The 19,922-nt window shown below is 52.4% G+C and overlaps 1 protein-coding gene and 1 long non-coding RNA gene across 2 annotated transcripts in view; both read left to right on the forward strand.

Moving 5' to 3' along the window:
• SLC9A1 (solute carrier family 9 member A1) overlaps positions 1 to 19,922 on the forward strand; it is a 48,586-nt gene that overhangs the window by 16,100 nt on the left and 12,564 nt on the right. The window contains exon 2 of the mRNA XM_072827611.1: positions 18,968 to 19,428. Coding sequence (XP_072683712.1) covers positions 18,968 to 19,428 — 461 coding nt within the window. The remainder of the gene's footprint in view (positions 1 to 18,967; positions 19,429 to 19,922) is intronic.
• Positions 6,076 to 9,949, forward strand: LOC140634108 (uncharacterized). Its single transcript, XR_012031647.1, has 2 exons — positions 6,076 to 6,358; positions 7,033 to 9,949. It is a non-coding gene; the product is annotated as an uncharacterized lncRNA (long non-coding RNA).

Consider the following 19,922-nt stretch of genomic DNA (forward strand, 5'->3'; position numbering starts at 1 on the left):
CCGTAGATAATTATCCTTCCCAAGAAACTGATCAGATGGAAAACTGCGGGAAATGGTTTGGGACAAGGATTGTGTAGGAGTTGGAGGGGGAATGAAAGGATGTAGCAGGAGGGGGGGATCCATGCCTAGCAGCAGGAGGTGGCTCCCTTGGAAGGAGGAGAGAGGGAGCCTGGGCTAGGAATTTAAAGCAGAGTGGGTGGCTCTGGAGGAGCCAAGTTCCTGAAAGTTCCTCTGCTCCCCTGTTGGGAAGAGGGTGTATGATTGACTGGCAGGTGTATGATTTTCGGAGGCAATGTAAGGCTTGTGCCCCAGCAGCCTCAGCACCTGGCCAGGTGTCAGAGCCAAGCCCAGGCCCAGCTCTGCTGCTCAGCTGTCCTTCCCCATCTGAAGTTCCATCACTGTGGGCCAGAGCCCATTATGGCGAGAAGCTGTGTCCAGGGTACCTCTCCTAGCACAGAGCACACCTCCAGTCCTGGCTCCCAGCAGGCCTAAGGCTTTATTATTATTATTTTTTAAAGATTTATTTATTTATTTATGATAGGCATAGAGCGAGAGAGGCAGAGACGCAGGAGGAGGGAGAAGCAGGCTCCATGCCCAGAGCCTGACGTGGGACTCGACTCGATTCCAGGACTCCAGGATCAGGCCCTGGGCCAAAGGCAGGTGCTAAACCGCTGAGCCACCCAGGGGTCCCCAGGCCCAAAGCTTTAGCTGTGGGGCTGGCCTCTGCTCCCTGTGGCATGTAGCGGATGAAACAGCAGCTCTGAGTGTGCTGAGCTGGGCTCCTCTCACCATGAGCAGGTGACTGAACCACAGCCACCAGTGATTAGCAGTGAGGAGCAAGCAGAGGCGGGGATGCCTGTGCCGGGGCCCAGATGGTGGAGATTCAAGACATCCTGTGGTACAGCCAGTACAGTACAGTTAGCAGAGCCTGGTGGCTTAAGGTTGTGAGAGTCCAGCAGACCTGGCTTCGAATCCCGGCTGCGCTACTGCCAGCTATGTGACATTAGGCCGAATACCTGACCTGTGAACATCATTCGTCTGTATGTGATTCTCCCTTGCATGGTTTTTTCAGCTTGTCCTCCCCTCCCTCTATTTAATTGAGGGATAACATGCAGAAATGCATACAGTAGAGTGTGCTAATCTTTTTTTTTTTTTTTAAGATTTTATTGATTTATTCATGAGAAACACAGGAGAGAGGGAGAGACAGAGACATAGGCAGAGGGAGAAGCAGGCTCCATGCAGGGAGCCCGACGTGGGACTCCATCCTGGGTCTCCAGGATCACGCCCTGGGCCGAAGGTGGCGCTGAACTGCTGAGCCACCCGGGCTGCCCAGAGTGTGCTAATCTTAAAGTGAACAGCTCAGTGATGATTTACCAATGTTTGCGACGAAGTTAACAAAACAAGCAAGTGAGAGGATATCTGTGTGTCCCCCTAAAGTCCCCTCATGCCCTTTGCTGTCCATACCCCCACATTCCTCTGGGGTAACTGCTGTTCTGACCTCTGTCATCATCAGTTTCTTGTACCTGTTCTTGACCTTAATATAACCGGAGTCAGACAGTGGGTACTGCTTGTATCTGGCTGCTTCTGCACAGCCTACTCAGGAGGTTCCTCTTTGTTGTCACATGCATGAGTGTGTTTCTATTGCTGTGCAGCATTGCCTTGTGTGAAGAAGCCACAGTGGTTCACTCTCCTGCCAATGGTCATCTGAGTTGATTCCCATTTTTTTTAAGATTGTATTTATTTATTCATGAGAGACACACAGAGAGAGGCAGAGACATAGGCAGAGGGAGAAGCAGGCTCCCTGAGGGGAGTCCAATGCGGGACTTGATCCTAGGACCCTGGGATCATGACCTGAGCCAAAGGCAGATGCTCAACCACTGAGCCACCCAGGCGCCCCTGGTTCCCTTTGACACTTATGAATAATGCTGCTGTGAACATTCTTATGCTCCATAGGGTTTTGGGAAATTAAATGAAATAATCTATTATAGGAAAGTGTTTCATACTGAGTTTGGACTTAGAGCGGGTGCCCAAAACATTTTTTTCTCCCAGATTGTGGTTGTTGTTCATAAAAAGGAACCAAACATTCAAACACTACCGAAGTGTGTAAAGAAAAAATGCAAATCCTGTCCCTTTCACTCACCTGCCCTTTAGAGCTGATCGCTTTGCAATCACTGTTTGCCTGGATTTGACTGTCGTGTGAAGTTTTTTAAAAAATTAAATTAATTTATTTTTAGGGAGAGGGTGCACATGGTGGGCGGCAGGGCACAGAGGGAGAGAGGAACTTAGTTAGGCAGACTCTGTGCTGAGTGCGGATGTCACCACCCTGAGATCATGACCTGAGCCAAAACCAAGAGTGGAACACTTAACGGACTGCACTACCCCAGAGACCCTGGAGTTCTTTTTAATAAAAATAGTTACATAGTAATCATGCTGTTTATACTCTTTTGCAACTTACCTGTTTTTATTTCGTCTGACTTTTTAAGAGTTCCCTTATCCGCGTTGAAGGAGCAGCTTTAAGAGGAACAGACTGGAATGAGCTCCTGAACCAGTCACCTGGGGCTTTCCACTCTGGCCTGGCAGGGCTGCTTTCAGGCTTCCTCCTGGCTTCTGGAACCTTGGGTGCAAGCCTTGTTCTCTTGTTCCCTGTTTGGGTGTGTTCTTGGGCTTAAATGCCCCGAGCATTGGTTTTCTTCTCTTTAATGCAGGAGAACCCACACCTGCCTCATATGGATGCCACAAGGTCTAAATCTAAACGCGATAACATACAGGAAAGATCAATGTTAGGGTAGAAGATAACATACAACAAAGTACAAAGTGGAAAGTACGAGGTGGAGAGTGACGCACGTGTGCTGCTTATTATGTAAAATCACGGACTGTCAGAGCTACGGGCCTCTGAGAAGTGAGCCCAGCCTGCCTTCTTGCCTGTGAGGAAACCACGGCCCAGGGAAGGCTGCAGAACCAGCAAGTGATGGAGCCAGAATCAAATCAAGGGAGACATTGGCCCCGCAGCTTCTGAGCTCCCACCACTGCCCCAGCAGAGGGGGTGCTGACCACCCTCTGGTCCAGGAGGGTGGGGAAGCGGGCAGGTGGGGCAGAGGTGTAGGGGGCTTGGGTAGGGAAGAGATGCTGCCCCAGTCAAGGCTACAGCACTTTCTCCGTCCTAACTGTGCCCCCAAGCTTGAACTTCTGTCCATTCCCCGGCCCCACAGAGCTCCCTGCCTCTCCCTAAGGAGCCAGCCAGCACCCCTGCTCCCTGTCCCCTCCTGCAGGTAACAGCCCGGAGTTGCGTAGTCTCTGAGGCATCTTATATCATAGTGTTCAGATCACCTGAGCCTTTGCCATCCCAGCTTTATAAGAGGATAGAGAGGGCTCCCCCAAGCCTGTGAGCTGACCGGTGTAGATTTGAGGTCAGGAATCCGGAAGCAGAACCCTGACCAGCCTGGGCGGGGGCCTGTGCCTCATTTACCCTGCTCCTCCCCAGGAAGAATTGGCATGATAAGATTGGCACAGAACCAGCCCAGGTGGGCTCCACTCCCCCTGTATCTGGCCGCCGCACTGGGTACCAGGCACACAAAGGCAGAAGTGGCTCCTTGTACTCTGGCTCCCGCCTCTTTTGCAGCCACAGCTCTTTATGAAAGCACCATGGCAGTGATATCAGGTGGCTGGGTAGGGCTGCTGGGAGTGCCCTGTTGGTCCAGGGTGGGGTGTGAGCCCTCGTATTCACTTTCAGGGCAAGGCTGTGCAGTGACACATGTCCTGGTGGCAGTGAATGGTGATGTCACAGAAGTCCTGCACCAAGAATAGGAGGCCACCTCTGCTGGACCTCTCGCTTTGTGTGGCACTCTCTGCCTTCATCATCTTTGGTGGGCCTCATCTGACCCTGTGAGGCAAGAGGAGGCATCCTTGTTTTATAAATGAGGACCGCGAGGCTCAGAAAAGTTAACTAGCTCACCCAGGGTCACATGCACAAGAAAGTGGTGGAACCCAGTGGCCTTAAATCTAGGAAGCCAGAGTGAACAGGCTATTTAATAGGTTACCTGGCCCTATCACTGTGTGGCTGGGCAAACCCGAGGCCCAGAGTCCAGGCACATGGGGATTGGCACTCAGGGCCGGTATTCTATCCATTTATGGATAATAAGCATAGTTAGTACCATAGCAGGGACCCCACTCTGCTCCTTTTGAACATTCTGAGACAGTCTAGTTAGGGCCATCCTTTGGAGAGTTGAGAAATACTCATCCAGCTTTTTTCTGTGACTCAGATGAGGAACATGATGGAGAAATACCCCGGAGGATGAGCACCCGGCCTCTCTGGAGTCAGCTTCCTGGGCTCGAATCCTGTTTGGCCTTGCCCCCTACCAGCTAGGCGGTCTTGGGCAAGTGGCCTAGCCCCTCTGAGCTGCGGGTTCCTTGTCTGTGATGTGAGTGTGATAGTGCCTCTCTCACTGGATGGTTTGAGGTTGTGGGACAGTGACTTCTATGGGGCACACTGGTGGTGGGCAAGGCGGCAGGCCGGCAGCCTCTCAGCCTGCCTGGGACCTTGCCCCTGTGTGCTCACCTCATCACTGATGGGCTCCTAGCCTCCAGCCAGGCCCTCACTGCATAACCACTTGTGGGCTGGACTCCAGAACCTGTCCCCTTGGTGGAGAGCACCCCCAGGAAGCAGTTACAGGTCATGTCCTATTGAGCAGCCGGGTGCTAGCACAGACCTCAGCCTCTGGAGTCAGACAGCCCTGGAATCAGGTATCAGTTTTGTTGCTGCCTGGCTGGGTGCCACTGGGGCAAATTCTTTAAACTCCATGCCTCAGTTTCTCCTCTGGAAAATGGAAATAATGCCTACCTTATGGGATTGCTGAGGCCAAATGAATAAGCACCTGACTTGGTGACAGTTCTCCCTTCCCATGCTGGCACGTGGCTAGTGGACCACACTGTGTCCCCCAGAGCAGTGCACGCAGGTGTTAAGAAGGGGCCCTGCAGGCCTCACCCAGGCCTGGCAGGTGCCTCCAGGTTTCTGTTCTCTTCACTGGGATACCAGACAGCTCCTGTCTCTGCTGGCAGAACACACACAGAACCAGGACGTATTGATGCTACTGGGGATCATCCCCCTCCCCTTCCTCCCGTCCCCCCCTCCCTTTTTAAAGATTTTTATTTATTTCTTCATGAGAGACACAAGGAAAGAGAGAGGCAGAGACACAGGCAGAGGGAGAAGCAGGCTCCATGCCCGGAGCCCCACGTGGGACTCAATCCTGGGTCTCCAGGATCACACCCTGGGCTGAAGGTGGCGCTAAACCGCTGAGCCACCCAGGCTGCCCGCTGCTGGGGATCTTAGAGGAAACCAGGAGTTTAGAGAGGGTGGGTATCTCACTCCCAAAGTCCCCTGGCAAGCAGATGACAGCCCAAAGCAAACAGGGCCTCCTGTTCCCAGCACAGCAGAACAGAAAGCCAGGGCCCAGAGCTGGGGGAAGCATGCTGGTCCGAAGCTCTGGAGTGGGAAAGACCTAACTGTAGGACCTTGGTTAATGAAGTCTCTTCACCGTTCCCTGCCTCAGTTTCCTCAGCTGCAGAATGATACGTAGGTCAGAGAACTTTTAAGGAACGCACACAGTTAAGGCGTACAACACGTCACAGTGAGGTGCTCGGTAAAAGGTAGTTGTAGGTAAAGTTAGGAGTAATGAGAGGTGGCACTGCATTCCACACGAGGACTGGCTTTGGAGTGTGAGTCCTCAGGCTGAATCCTGACTCTGCCAACACCTTGCTATGTGACCTTGGCCAAGGTCCTTGCCCTCTCTGGGCTTTATTCTTTGCATCTATGGAATGGAGGGGTTGGGCTGGAATGGTCTCAGAAGGCTGTCTCTTCTAACCGCCTATAGCTTCTTACTGAGCTTCTTCTTGAACCCCAGGAGAGACCTGACCTCCCTTTGCTGTTTCTGTAGCTCTGGGCCCTCCTGGCACCAGGACCAAGGCCTGCAGCCAGCCGTGTCCTCATCCTTTCTCTGCAGTGTCCTCTAAAGGGCAGCCTCCACTGAGCATGCTCAGCTCTCCCATCCACTCAGTACATCTCATGGCTCTTGGAGGCCTGAGGTGACAAACTGTTCCAGTGGATAGGGAGAGGAGGCAGGGAGAGGCCCTCCAAGTGTGCCCTCTGTGTCTCCCTCCTCAGGATGCTCAGCCAGCTGGGCTGCTCTCAGAAGTGTGTGGGAGCCTTCCAGTGCATCTCCTGGAGACGGATGCCTTGGGCACCTGCTTCGGGGAAACTCTGGCCTCCCACTCTGCCAGCCTGCCTCTGAGGCTTGTTGCTGAGGTTTCAGGGAACCTGCATGTGCATGGCCCAGCTACGTCCACAGTTCCTGTGTGTACTCAGGTACCCTAGAAAGCAGTTCTACAGATTTTAAAGGGGACAAGAAATAGGTTCAGTGGGGATCCAGAGGGCTTGTGCCTCCCCTTAGCCTCCTCTGCCTCTCCCAGCCTCCCCCCGACTCTCTTTCTGTCTCCCCTTGCCTCAATCTACTTTCCCCCTCTGCCTCCTCTCCCCTTCCCTTCAGCACCTCCATAGGCTTCTGCCACCGGGCTCAACCTGGAACCAACAATGACAGGGACAAGGTACCAAGCCCTGTTTCAGAGGGGCTGCCTCAGAGTGTGGCCCCATCTCCCAACTGTGGCTGCTTCCCTGGCAGCTGTGCCCTGATGCCAGCAGGCCCTCTGTGGGCCTGGGGACTAGGGGTACAGAGATGGGACTGTGCCCTTTGCTGAGAGTTTTCTTTGGCAGTTCTTGGTTCCAGATACATAATTTCACTGGATCCTCAGAACAGCCCTTGAAATAGAAATGATTATGAGCCCACTTCTCAGATGGAGAAACTGAGATTCACCTGAGAGAGTATCTGCAGGGGAGACATGGCTTGTAGGTTGCAGAGCCAGGGAACCAGGCCCCTGGTTCTCAAGACCATACTCTCAACCACGGGGCTCCCAGCTGAGTGAGTTTGGGTTGAAACCTCAGACAGATCCCTGAGGCAACTGTATCCTTGCTTGTTTTTCCAGATGTCACCTTTCCCAGCTGTGTCACTGAGGATCTTCCACCCTGCATGTGGGACCACCTCCCCTGGCCCAGGCCCAGTTGCTCTGCCTCAGTCCTCCGGAGCACTTGACTGCTGGGACCTCCTCTCACTAGGCCCTGGCTCCAGAGCGAGCCAGTGAGTGACCTCTGTTCCAGCGGGAGGCCTAGCCCCCCTGGTGGCATGATATTCCTGCTGTGTCCCTGTGGAACCCAAGTCAGGCGGCTGCAGAGTAGGCCGAGCCCCGGAAAGCAGACATGCTCTGCTGCCTGGGAACATAGAGGCCCCTTGCCATCCCACCCCTCCATCCAAGACCTGACTTTCTCTTCCTCACAGCCACCTAGTGCCCTGAGCATTGCTTATCGCCATGCTAGAGAGGAAGGAAGTGAGGCTCGGGGCAGGACTGTGATTTGCCGGAGATCACAGAGAAGTTCAGGTTTAGAACTGGGACAGAAGCCAGCTCCTGTGTTGGCAGACCAGGGCTCTTTACACCAGCCCATGCTTCGTGCTGTCTTACACCGCGAAGCTGTCCTGGGCTCAGGGTACTGTGCTCGTTGGCATGCACAGAGATGGTGAGCATGAAGTGCTTTGTCTAATAGCAGAGCTCACTGGTCAGATATCAGAGCTGAAAAGGCCCTCAACATCCTCTGAGGATGGGGAAGGCCCGAGAAAGGCATGGGCTTGTTCGAAGCACCTAGTAAGTTGGTGGCAGGGTCTAGATCGGAACCCAGGTCTCTGCATCAATCCCCAGCCTGGGTTTGGCTTGGGCTCTTCCTCTCCCCGAATATAGCTTTCTGGTCTCCTGAGGCATTTGGAGGTGGACTGGGGGAGGGGTGGGCAGGCTCCTTGATCCTGCTGGAATCTGCAAGAGGTTGTACAAGTGCCCCTGGAGCTTAGCCTTAACAGCTCTGCAACTGGACTGCTCTCCCCACTCCAGGGTGCCAAGCTGGGGTGGGGGGTGTCCAGTACCATCTCCCATTACTTCTTCCCCGAGGTGTTTACTGGCAGGACTTTCACATCATCTAAGACTAGAGCCTTTTGATGACTCTGTGTGAGCACTGGATTGGGAGTCAATAGTTCCAGATTTGTGACCTGGCTCTGCTGCTACCCATGTGATCTTGGGAGAGTGTCTGCTTCGAACTGCTTCTTCATCTGTTGTCTACTGCCCAGAGAAATGGCTGCTTTGTGCCCACCTAGGTCATCACTTCCTTTCCAGCCTTCACTGTCACCTGTGCCTGATAAAAACTCAGTATAGCATGCTTGTTCCACACACCTTCTACCCACACCTCCCACCTTTCCACATGCCACTGCTGTGCCCCAAAGGCCCCCAGTGCCTCCCTAACTTTAGGTCAGGCCAGTTCAGTTGGTATTCAGTGCACACAAGCTTGCTGCCACATTCTGGACATGAGGTTAAATCAGGCTGGAATCCTGCCCTTGGATAGTCATGCAGGCTCAACAGACAAGTCTCGATCTTTGCCACGTGCCAGGCTCTGTGCTAAGTGCCGGAGGGTGAATGATGACTAGGACAGAGTCCCTGCCCTTGAGAGCTGTCTGCAGGGGGAGACAACCCATCAACTGCACAGTGTGAGTGGATTCAAGTGTGACAAGTTTCTGCCCTGGGGAGTATTGAGGGAAAGCTGCTAGAGGAACCGGAGTGCTTCTCCAGTTAATCCACCAAACAAAGCCTCTGGTTTGCTCAGTGCTCTCCTATCTGTGGTCCTACGTGCTCCTCACAACAACCTTGTTAGGTCATTGAGGCAGAAGTTGGTCAGATGAGCGAATACTGATAGTGAGCCTACGTGTGATGGGTACAACTATAGGTGCTAGGGGTTCAGCAGCAGTCGTGACAGCCTGCCCTCAGGGAGGCAAACTGGGGACCCATTCATGAGCACATACAGACTTCAAGTAGTGGTGAGTACAGTAAAGATAAAGCAAGATGAGTGGATAGAGAGGCCCGGGAGGATCTCCTTGAGGAGGTGGCATTTGAGCAGGGACCTGGAAGAAGGAGGGAATCTGTTGGTTCAACTATGTGGTACAGTGTTTCAGGCAGAAAGAAGAGTAAATGCAAAGGCCTTGGGATGGAACTGTTCTCCTGTTCAAGGAAAAACAAGGAGGCTGTAGAGCCAGAGGGAGTTTGGAGATGGGGTATAAGAGAAAGGAGTCAGGATGATTCCGGGGTTTGGGACCTGAGCAACTGAATGATGCTGGGACAGTGGGGACCACTGGAGGAGGAACATGTTTGGTGGTAGGGAAATGAGAGTTGCTCCTGCGCCCTTGCCACTAAGAGTCCACCCCATGCACACCAGGCTCAGGGTCACCTGTGCCCCACCCTCCCAGAAGCGTCCTCATCCTCTCAGGCCCTACTGCAAACTCAGTCCTCTGAAAGTCATGTTTTCTCATTGATGTCTCTCCCTTCTGAGAGTTCACTGAAAAGCCCAAGTCGAGGGGCACCTGGTACCTCTTCTTTATCACTGCCCCCAGATGCTGGGAAGCACTGATTGAGCTGGGAGCAGTGGAAGGGACCCCGGAGGCTTCCCTGGGTGCTCTTCTCCCTCTGTCACCCAGCCAGCACCTCTAGAGTCTTGTCTGGTTCTCCCTCCACAGCTTCCCTCCTCCCTCCCCTGGAGCAGCTGAAAATGGGACGCTGGGCCTCGCTTTCCGCAGGGCTGTTGTCCTGGAAATGATAGAATTTCTCTTTGTGTTGCTTTGATGATATTGTGAAAAAGTTCAAGTTATATATAATGGATTTAACTCATTGTTAAGCTTCTAAGCTAAGTGACTTTCAACTGGAAGGGAAACTAAAGGACAACAGGTATTCGGTAGTCTTGATTTCAGTTTTCTCCTAAATTTGCATTTTACAAACTCGACCATACCCCTAATAAAGGAAAAGAAAAAGAGAAATCCAGCTTTCCCAAGGTCTAAAGTTTCTGGAAATGGAACCTCTCTCATGGAGCTTCTTGTTTCTCCCCCCTGCCTCTGGCATGGGCAGCCGGCTCGAGCTCCTGCTGTGGCCTGCAGGTTCTGAGGATAGTCTGGCAGGAGAAGGGCTGTGGATGGGGTGGGTGGGGGAGGGCAAATCCTCACCCCTGGGGAGCCGCCCACCTGGGAACCAGGAGAGGAAGGTGGGGGTGGGGGTGGAGTGGGGGGCTTGAATCCTGACTAAGCCCAGGTTCATTTCCAGCTCAAGTATTCCATGCTTCCACTTCCTCTACACTACATGTTGAAATTCGGGGAGCCGAGAAGGGCCTCTCTTGCAAGGGGCATGGTTTCGACTTTACTGATGCCAGTGACCCCATGGGGTCGGGTGAAGGTACAGAAGTGGAAGCAGAGAAGCAGAGGCCCTCTGATTTCCCCGCCAGCCACAGGGGCAGGACTGTCTGGGGCTCTTAAGGGAGGATTTCAGTATGAGAAACCAGCCTTCATCCTAATGCCATCATGGAGGGAACTGTTCAGTATACTGTGGCCCAGGCAGGGCCATGGCCACGGTGAAGTTGCTCCACGGAGGAGGGGCCTGGGAGACAGTAGGAGGTGAGGTCATCTTGGGTCTGAGACACTGCTCTGGAGCCCTGGCTCTGTGACCTTGGGGCGTGGAAGCAGTCATCCCGCTGATATTCTCTTTACTTACCTTAAAATGGGGGTTAATAATAGTACCATTAAGGTTGTTGAGAAATTTAAATGAGATGCCTCAGCAAAGTGTTTGGTGCAGTCTCTGCCCCATAGAAGCAGTTCTAGCTCAGTATGTAGAATATGCCATTTATACCAAATTTTAAAACTATAGATACAGAATAGTTTAGAATTTTGTATACCGAACTGTTCACAGTGTGGATTTGAGGTAAGAGGGTGTCTTGTATAGCAGGTAAAGGGAAAGGAGGAGAGCCACTGGGAGATTATCCTCCTTCTGCTTACTGTACTTAGATTCTGTTGCAAAAAAGTTTTAAATGAGTTTGGGTTCTGTTTAAAAATCATCAAAGCAATGTATTTCCATTAAAGAAAAAAATAAAAAGAAACCAGTATGTGGAACATGTACCTGCCAGGGATCCAGACTGGCCACAAGTCTTGGGAGCCTGAGGTCCTACCCACCCCCCTGAGCTGTCATCCTTACTGGCTGCTTGGGAACCCCTGGCTGGCCAGGCGCTGTTGTTGCCTCCTGGAGCTCTGTATCTTGTCAACACACACGGATTGTTTACTGCCAGTCCCTAGTCCCTGTCCCTCCACCCCCCCCTGCTTCGAGTGACTCATCCTCTACCTCACTACATAGGGACTCTCAATCCAGAGCCTTTCCTGTGGGGGGTGGGGAGAATCTGCTGGAGGGAAGTTCATCCGACAAATGTTTATGGGGTGCTTAGGTGACTGGGGAGGCTGGGCTGGGTACCAAGAAGTGCCACCCGAGTGGGGCGTGAGGTGGGGTAGGGGTTGTTGATGTGTGTCCTTGAAACCCAGGGAAAAGACTAGTGGGAACAGGAGAAGAACCTGGCTCAAGGCTGAGTCAGGGGTATTGGGGTCCAGACATGAAGGTCTGCGGCCTACGGCACCAGCTGGGGCCCCTGATTCAGTTCCTTGCATGGCCTGTCTCATCCCACTGTGCACTGGTGTCTCCCTCCTTGTACAGCCTCGTTCCTATGTGGGCTAGAATTTCAGGGCCCTCAGTAAACCACTGAGATCCCCTCTCCACTCATTTGCTCACACTCTTCCCCCTATAGGCTTCAGCTCACGAGGCCCAGGTTCAGCCCCACATCCTTTAGGAAGCTTCCACCATTCCCTGAACATCACCCTGTGGGCCCCAGGCCGTGTGCTGGGATGCCAAGCTGACTAGAACACTAGCTATGGAGCTCCTGGCTCCACAATTAGGAGGAGCACCTGACTCAGCCGGGGCAGCTCAGGAAAGCCTTCTCAGAGGAGGTGACACCACCATGGTCCAGAAATTAGGTTTTGAGAGGTGAATAGAGGTGAAAAATAATTTCCCTCTGTGTTTACACAGTTGGGATGTGAGGATTTCTGGCAAGTGGAGTTCAGGGGTTGGGGATGGTAGGTTAAGTGCTGGGGGTTAACCCTAAGCTTGGCCAGCTCCCCGACCCTGGAAACCTGACCACAGCACCTGCTCTGGAGCACCTCTCCTGTGAGGTCTCTGAGAGGGCCTGCCTATTGCTGTGTCACTCTACCTATTGCTTTCAAGTCTTTTTGGCCAGCAGGTCCCCTCCAGCTCATGTGGCATTTCTGTCCTTCCTTCTTCATCAATCATCTCTGATGTTAATCTGCTACTTGACAAAATGCAGTTGTTTCTGTGTCCAACCCCTTGATTCTCACTTGTCTACCGTGAGGAGACTGAGGCCTGTGTGTGGGGTAATGATTTGCCCAGAGCATCGTGGTTACTGGCGGGCAGAGCTGGGCCTCGAATCTGGGTGTCGGCCTCCTGGCCCAGTCTTCTTTCCTCCACGCCTCAGGCAGCCTAATACATGCTGTTTGTGTTCTCAGAGAGCTTTTTTAGCTAATTTCCTACCCACACTCGATGTTCCCGGAGGGTGGAACCCTGTCTCCCTGAGATGTGGAGCGAAGCAAGCAAGAAATAGAGGTGCCATGTGGAAGACGAGAGGGGGAGGCAAGGAGAGATTGACTCCCCCGCTACGGGGAATGATTCCTGCCCGAGTACTTGGAACAGACTTATTTATGGCTCCATCCACAGCGGAGGCATACTGCAAACTTGAATGCTCTTCCCATTGATCCCGACGGGCTTTGTTTTCATTGGCACAGCACAACACAGAGCCGGCAATCCGGAGACCTGGGTTCTACTTTTGCCTCTGCCACTTGCCAGCTAGGTAGCCTTGGGCAAGTCACTTCACTTCTCTGCACCTCCATCTCTTCATCTATCAAATGAGAGTCTGGGTTAAAAATAGGAAATGAGAGGAGATCCGTGCAAGCTCCAGCGCAGCCCCTAGTGTCAGAACCTCAGAGGGTCTAGCATGTATGTTTTTCTTCTCTGTGCTGGAGAGTGTATCTTCAAGTGAGTCATGATCAAATACAGTATCCCTGAGTGGGCACTGTTGGGTTATGCGTTTAAAAATTGTCATTCATTGGGTGACTCCTGTAGGCCAGAAGCTAATCAGTGATTATCTCAGTGATACTTATACAGCTACCCTGGGGGTGACATTATCACCCCAGTTACAGAATAAGGACTAAGATTGAAAGACACAGGCAACATATATCATATAACATCTCACTTGCTCTTCACAAAAACACTCATATGTGAATATTGGCAAAGACTTGGTGAAGTCAGCCTGCCTTCCTATTTCTCTTTTATTTTTCCTTGTCTTTCATTTATTCATTACCCTTACATCTCTTTGCTCTGTGCAGGATACTTGTCCTGGGCTCTTTTTTTTTTTTTTTTTTTTTATTTACTCATGAGAGACACAGAGAGGCAGAGACACAGGCAGCGGGAGAAGCAGGCTCCATGCAGGGAGTCCGACATGGGACTCGATCCCAGGTCTTCAGAATCACACCCTAGGCTGAAGGCAGGCGCTAAACCACTGAGCCACCCAGGCTGCCCTGTCCTGGGCTCTTAAGAGGATTCAGACCCTAGAATGGCTCTCCTCCTGCTTCTCTCTCTTACTCTCTGGCAAACTTCTATTGATCCCTCAAAGCCCAATCCAAATGGTCCCTGCCCTGGGAGCATCACCTACTCTTGAAACTTTAGCCATCCCCACCTCCTTCCCCTAAAAGTCAGTTTTATCTTAATTCACAAATGGTTAATGCCTACTATATTACTGGAAGCTGGAGAGCTGGATGGCTCTAGACAATTTCCACCTTTAGGTAGCTTAATGCCCAGTGATGGACAGGTTTACACCAGTAGATCTTGATAATGCAGAGTGATTCATGTTATACTTTGGTTTTGAAGAAATTAAAATAATATAGCAGTTGCCACTTTTTGCTAACATTGAGTGCCAGCGTTGTTTGGCATGCTTTGCCCTGATTACTTCCTCTTGTACCCCAGACACACTCTGAAATAGGCTTTTACACAGATAGGGAAACTGAGAGTAGAAGATGAAACATAAATGTCCAGGGCTGCCCAGCTAGGAACCCTGATTGGAATCCAGGGAGGGAAGCTAGTGCCACATATCTTTGTCTCTGCTGGTCTGGCTGTCAGCCTGCTGGGATACTGGCTCAGGGTGTGTCCTTTTACCTTGATCCTCATAGCTAACGTTGATGGTGGAAAGAATCAGACTAAAGAAGAATCAGAGCTCTTCCTACCCTCACGGAGCCTCCAGTCCCAGCGGAGATCAGAGCTGAAAACAGACCAGGCCGACAGAGGCTGAGCCTTCTGATAACTCCCACCTCCTGCCTTAGAAATTTAGCAGATAAGACTGAGCACTTCTGACTGATTTAACTTGGGAGAGCTTCCTGGAGGGGGCAAACCTAAAAATAGGAAGGATTTCCCAAGGTGTTTACTAGGCCACTAGAGTGGAAGGGGAGCAGTAGTGAGATTTCCCTGGAGGAGAGCTCATGGAAAGAATACATCTCTGGCTCTCTCAGGGCCACTTTGGGCCTCTTTGGGCCTGGGCATTGACGCTCCCCTTAGAAACAAAATAAGAATAAAACCAGAGATGATGTGATGAGTGGCTAAGAACACAAGCTCTCTCAGAGCACACTGCGGTAAACTGTAGAGTGCCAGGTTTTCCTAGGGACGTATTACCTTTCAGGACTGTAGTTGAGACTGGTTGCTGGGGCAGTTGAAGAGGGAGTTAGAGAAATGGAATCATGTGCAACCAGGAATCCCTTGGGACCTGGCCGAGTTGCAGCCCCAGAGCAGTCCTCTGGCCTGGAACTAGGGCGGCGGAGCCCCTTGCACACTCCTGGGTCTCTGGTGACTGGCATGGATGGGCCAAGGAGGCCCCTCTTCCTGGCACTCCCCTCTGACCACCGGGGACAGATGGTGGGAAGCAGGATCAGGGGTGTCCCATCACCCTGGCAACCAAGGGTGACGTAGACCAGCTTTGCCTGTTGCTCCACTGCACCAGTCTCAGCAGCTGGGGACTGTCCCAGGAGAGGTAAATAAAACACGCTCGTGGTGGAGGGCAGAGAAGCTGTGGGGTGCCAGGAACCCCTCACAAATTTTGTTTGGTCAAATGTCTGTTTGACCAAATGAAGTTTGGTCAAATGTCTGTTCAGTGTGCCTCTGTATGTGTATAAGCGTGTGTGTGTGTGTGTGTGTTATCCAAGAGAGGTAGAGTGTGGATGAGTGTAAGAGGAAGTGAGTGTGTATAAGAGTGGGTGAGTGTGAGCAGTGTGTATTAGAGAGTAATACAATGTGTAAAAGGTAGTATGTAAGAGTATGAGAGCACACGTGAGAGTGGTGTGTGAAAATGTGTGTGGGTGAGTGTGTAAGAGAGAGTTTGAGAGTGTAAGAGAGCCGGAGTGTGGGGGAGTGTGTCCCTCAGTCCTGGCACCTATACTGGACACGGAAATGCTCACCTCCCATGGCGGGAACCACGTGAGTGGGTTCGCCCTGTGACTGGGAGCTGTGGAATTCCACACCTTCCCCGGCCCTTGCTCTGGGAGGACTGGATGCCCTCACGGGAGGCCGTGTGGTTTGAGAGATCGCTGGACCTGGAGCTTCCTGCATTCTCACTGTGGAATGGTCATGTGACAGTGACAGGTCACCGGTGGTCTTTGAGTCTCCGTTTCCCTGACCAAGGAGCAGAGGGTTTAGATGATGTCCAGGGTCTGGTCCAGCTCTCCCAGCTCTGGATCTGACTCTAACTGCCTCTGCCCCACCCCAGATTCCATCCTGGTGACATCACTACTGCCACAAATTTGGGCCCTGGAAGTTTTGCCTTATTTCTTGGCATCTTGGGGTCTAACTTTCATGCTGGGATTTTGTCAGGGGACTGGGAGCTCCAACTGTGCCCCCTTTCACCACACCTGGTATCAGCAAACTTCCTGTGTTTTAAGGAGACTCTCAAGGCTGCAGGGTGGGGACAGCTGGTGGAGTTAGGGCCTTGAAAGAGGCCAGAACAGGCCCTCAGCACCCCCCCTTCCCTACACCGCTGCACCCTTCCCCCCTGGAAGCTACTTTTCACTAATGTCCCGCCTACCTGAAGTATGGAGCCAAGAGTGGATTGCAGACCTTCCCCTTAAGCCTGGGCCCATCCCTTCCCTGCCCTTGCCCGTCAGAGCCTGCTCACCAAAAGGCAGGGCCAACACAGGAAGACCCAGGGGGACGTGCTCTGGGAACATGGCTCCAGCTGGGAACTACTCTGGGAGCCAGCTTCTGTAGAAGAAAGTACACCGCACCCAAGTCAGGAGGCCCAGGACCTAGAGGTCCTCAGTGGCCTGGGCCTGTCCTGCCTCCTCTGAACTCCAGGCTTTTCTCTGTCGAATAGGAATGCCAGCTGTCTCTTAACTTAGTGAGGGAGGCCTGATGGCCCGAAGGTCCTGAGACTGGGAAAAGCGTGGCCATTCCCATGAGCTGGTCATGAGGTTCTGACTCTGAGTCACCTCAGCGTCCCCAGTGCACGGCACCAGCCTGGCTCAGAGAAAATAGCCATGTTTGAGTAAAAGATTGAGTAGCTTTCTGTGCTACAGATATTCTAAGCTAGAGTAGAACTCCTGCCTTAGACTTTGGGAAGCTACTGAATCTTGCCAAGCCCCAGCTTTCTCTTCTGCAAAATGGGGACAGCACACATCCCACAGGGCTATTTTGAGAACTAGAGAGATGCTGTGTGCCTGGCTCACCGTGCACCTTGAGGAATAATGAGCGTTCTTTGTGTTACTACTCCTGGCTTCTTTCACAGGCCACCTTACCCTGTCCCTCTGGTACTTGTCTCTGGGTCTGCAATGCATGGCATGGCACTTCCGGGGGCCAGTCAAGTATTATAGATTGAACTGATGGCAAAGTGCCTCCCCAACTGATGGTGGGGAGGCATTTTTAAAGCTTAATATGCTAGATGGAGGTGGAGACTGTCATCTACCTGCCCTGGGCTTCTCTTCAGACTGTGCCTTCTCCTAAGGCACTTGTTGGTGCTCACTTCTAGGACAGGTGCTTAATTCCAGGCTTGGGTGTCAAGGTCAGCTGGCTAGACCTGGAGTTTGACTCCTGGTCTTGAGAAGCTGCTTCCCACTGGCTGCAGGAGCTTTGCTCCTCTCAACCCCGGTGCCATCCTATCTCCCCTCCAGGGCAATGCATGTCTCCAGGTGTGGTACCATCGTCCTGTCTTCACTGCTCCTGCCTGGGTTGTCTGACCTCGAGGGGTGCCAGGCAGAGAGAGGAATCTGGGTAGCAACTATGGATTGAAGGTCTAAGGAGAGGCATCAGAGGAGGACTCCTGCCCTAACATGAGCAGACAGGGGTGCTCCAGGAAGCACACAGAAACATGCAGTGTCAGTCACACACAGTAGGGATAGAGGTACAAGAATAGTGTTCTGGAGAGATAGCTAGGCAAAGATCTGCGATCAAAAGAGGATGTGGCTCATTTGGGGGAAATGCCCCTTCCAGTGCACCAGCCACTGAACACTGGGGGTTACTGGTAGACACTGTAAAGACTGGGGGATTTTTCAGCAAGAGGTGAATTTGGTCAAGTCTGTTTTAAAGCCAGGAGAACGTGCATGGTGGCTTTGGGATTCTCTCCTGGCCTAGGATGGAGACATGTTTTTTTCCCAACATGTTTTGAGTGTCTCTTGGGAGCTCGGCACTGTGCCAATGTTCTGGGCCTTGCCAGTGTTTCGAGTGTTGAGTCTTGACTTGTAGCTATACTGGCACTACCCAGATCAGTAGAGAGTGGGAGGGGCTTTGGGCATGGGGAGGGATGTTTCTGCTCCTTCCCAAGGCTCTCAGGGGTAATGAGAGCCAAAGCCTGGCCAGATGGGTTATCAGAAATTATGTGAGTAATGGCCTAACCCTGTGCATTTTCAGATCAGTAGGTACTTGCTGAATACCTACTATGCCCCTAGCCCTGGGGATCTCATTATAGACAGACAGGGTACCTGCCTGCACAGAGCTTATAGGCTAGGGAGGTTGAGGAGGAGAGCAAGAGCTTTCACCCTGAGCAAAGTATCATACTTTCTTAACTAAGCTGACCCTGGGGTTTTAGTACCCAACACGCAGTTGGGTGGCTGGGTCTTCTCCACCTACCTCCCCACCCAAAACCAAATCAAAACCCCTTGGGAGCTTGGGGCCAAACCTGGCACTGACCTCTCATCGGGGAGATTTGTGCTACTTCCTAGTTCTAGATTGGGAGCCCCAGGGGCCACTGCTGCTGGTTCGGGGAGAGGGACATGTTCATGCCTTGATGAGGAGGAGAGCAGAGCTTGACCTAAAGAGTTTAGGAGTTTGACAGGAGCTGGCAGGGTGGGAGGCCAGACCTGGCTTCTGTCCTGGTTCTGCTACTGATTTGCTGTGTGCCCTTGGGCAAGTCCCTTCCTCTATCTGAGCCTCAGCTGCTCCATCTTTAAAGTGGATAGGATTAGGCTAGAAACAGGATGGCAGATAGGTTTTATCTCACATGGAAAATTGATTGATCTCTGTTTGGCTTCTTGAGCAGCTCTCTGGACTCAGCAGGAGAGCACATGAGTCTAGGATTGGAGGTGTAGGTAATGCCCTTAGATACCTGGGGCCTCAGTAAGCAATGTATCATTCTGCCTTCCGGAGGCATACAGAGCCACTTCTTTCTACTCTTTTATGACAGAGACAGAGATAACATCTATATATCCTAGAAAAAAACATTTTAAGAGCATCATCACTTAGTTTATACAGCGAACCCTGGGAAGCTGGTATTACCACTTCCACATCATGGGTGAGGAGGCCAAGGCTCAGGGAGTTAACAGAGCAGCCCTCTGAGGCCAAGCCTGCACTGCTGTCACCAGCCCCATCCCCAGCCTCGTGTCCTGGCTCGCCGCAAGCCCACGGCTTCCCGTTCTCTTGCCCTCTGCAGGTTTCCACGTGATCCCCACTATCTCGAGCATCGTCCCGGAAAGCTGCCTGCTGATCGTAGTGGGGCTGCTAGTGGGGGGCCTGATCAAGGGCGTGGGCGAGACGCCCCCCTTCCTGCAATCAGACGTCTTCTTCCTTTTCCTGCTGCCACCCATCATCCTGGACGCTGGCTACTTCCTGCCACTGCGGCAGTTCACTGAGAACCTGGGCACCATCCTGATCTTCGCTGTGGTGGGCACACTGTGGAATGCCTTCTTCCTGGGCGGCCTCATGTACGCCGTGTGCCTGGTGGGCGGTGAGCAGATCAACAACATCGGCCTCCTGGACAACCTGCTCTTCGGCAGCATCATCTCCGCCGTGGATCCGGTGGCCGTGCTGGCCGTCTTCGAGGAGATCCACATCAATGAGCTGCTGCACATCCTTGTCTTTGGGGAGTCCCTGCTCAATGACGCCGTCACTGTGGTGAGGAGCAGTGGCCACACCCGCATGCACCCGGGGCTCAGACCCGAATCCGGGTCCAGAGCGAATCCCACATCCACCTGCTAATCATAGTAGCGAAACAGCAAATGTCCATTCCTGCTTGCTGTGTGCCAGGCATCGTGCTGAGCACTCGATGTGGATTATCTCATTTAATCCTTGTGATGACCTTAGGAGGTGCTTCTTATTCCCACTTTATGGAGGAGGCAGCAGGCCCCCTGAAGTCAGATACCTTGCTAACATGTGATAGGACCAGGGTTAGAAGCCAGGGACTTCAGGGCCTGAGCTCCTGGCCTTCCCAGGCCATATGTTCTGTCCCTGACTTGGACTGTGATGTGAACTTGGTTAAATTATGTATCATCTTTAGACTTCAGTTTACCCTTTATAGGCCATTTAGTCTATGAGGGCCAGTTTAGCCATCATGTTGGCTGTGCCCTACGTTACAGTTCAGTTTGTGTAGAGTTCAGGGGCAGCCGTGG

This window comes from Canis lupus, chromosome 5, assembly GCF_048164855.1.
Source record: "Canis lupus baileyi chromosome 5, mCanLup2.hap1, whole genome shotgun sequence".
NCBI lineage: Eukaryota > Metazoa > Chordata > Mammalia > Carnivora > Canidae > Canis > Canis lupus.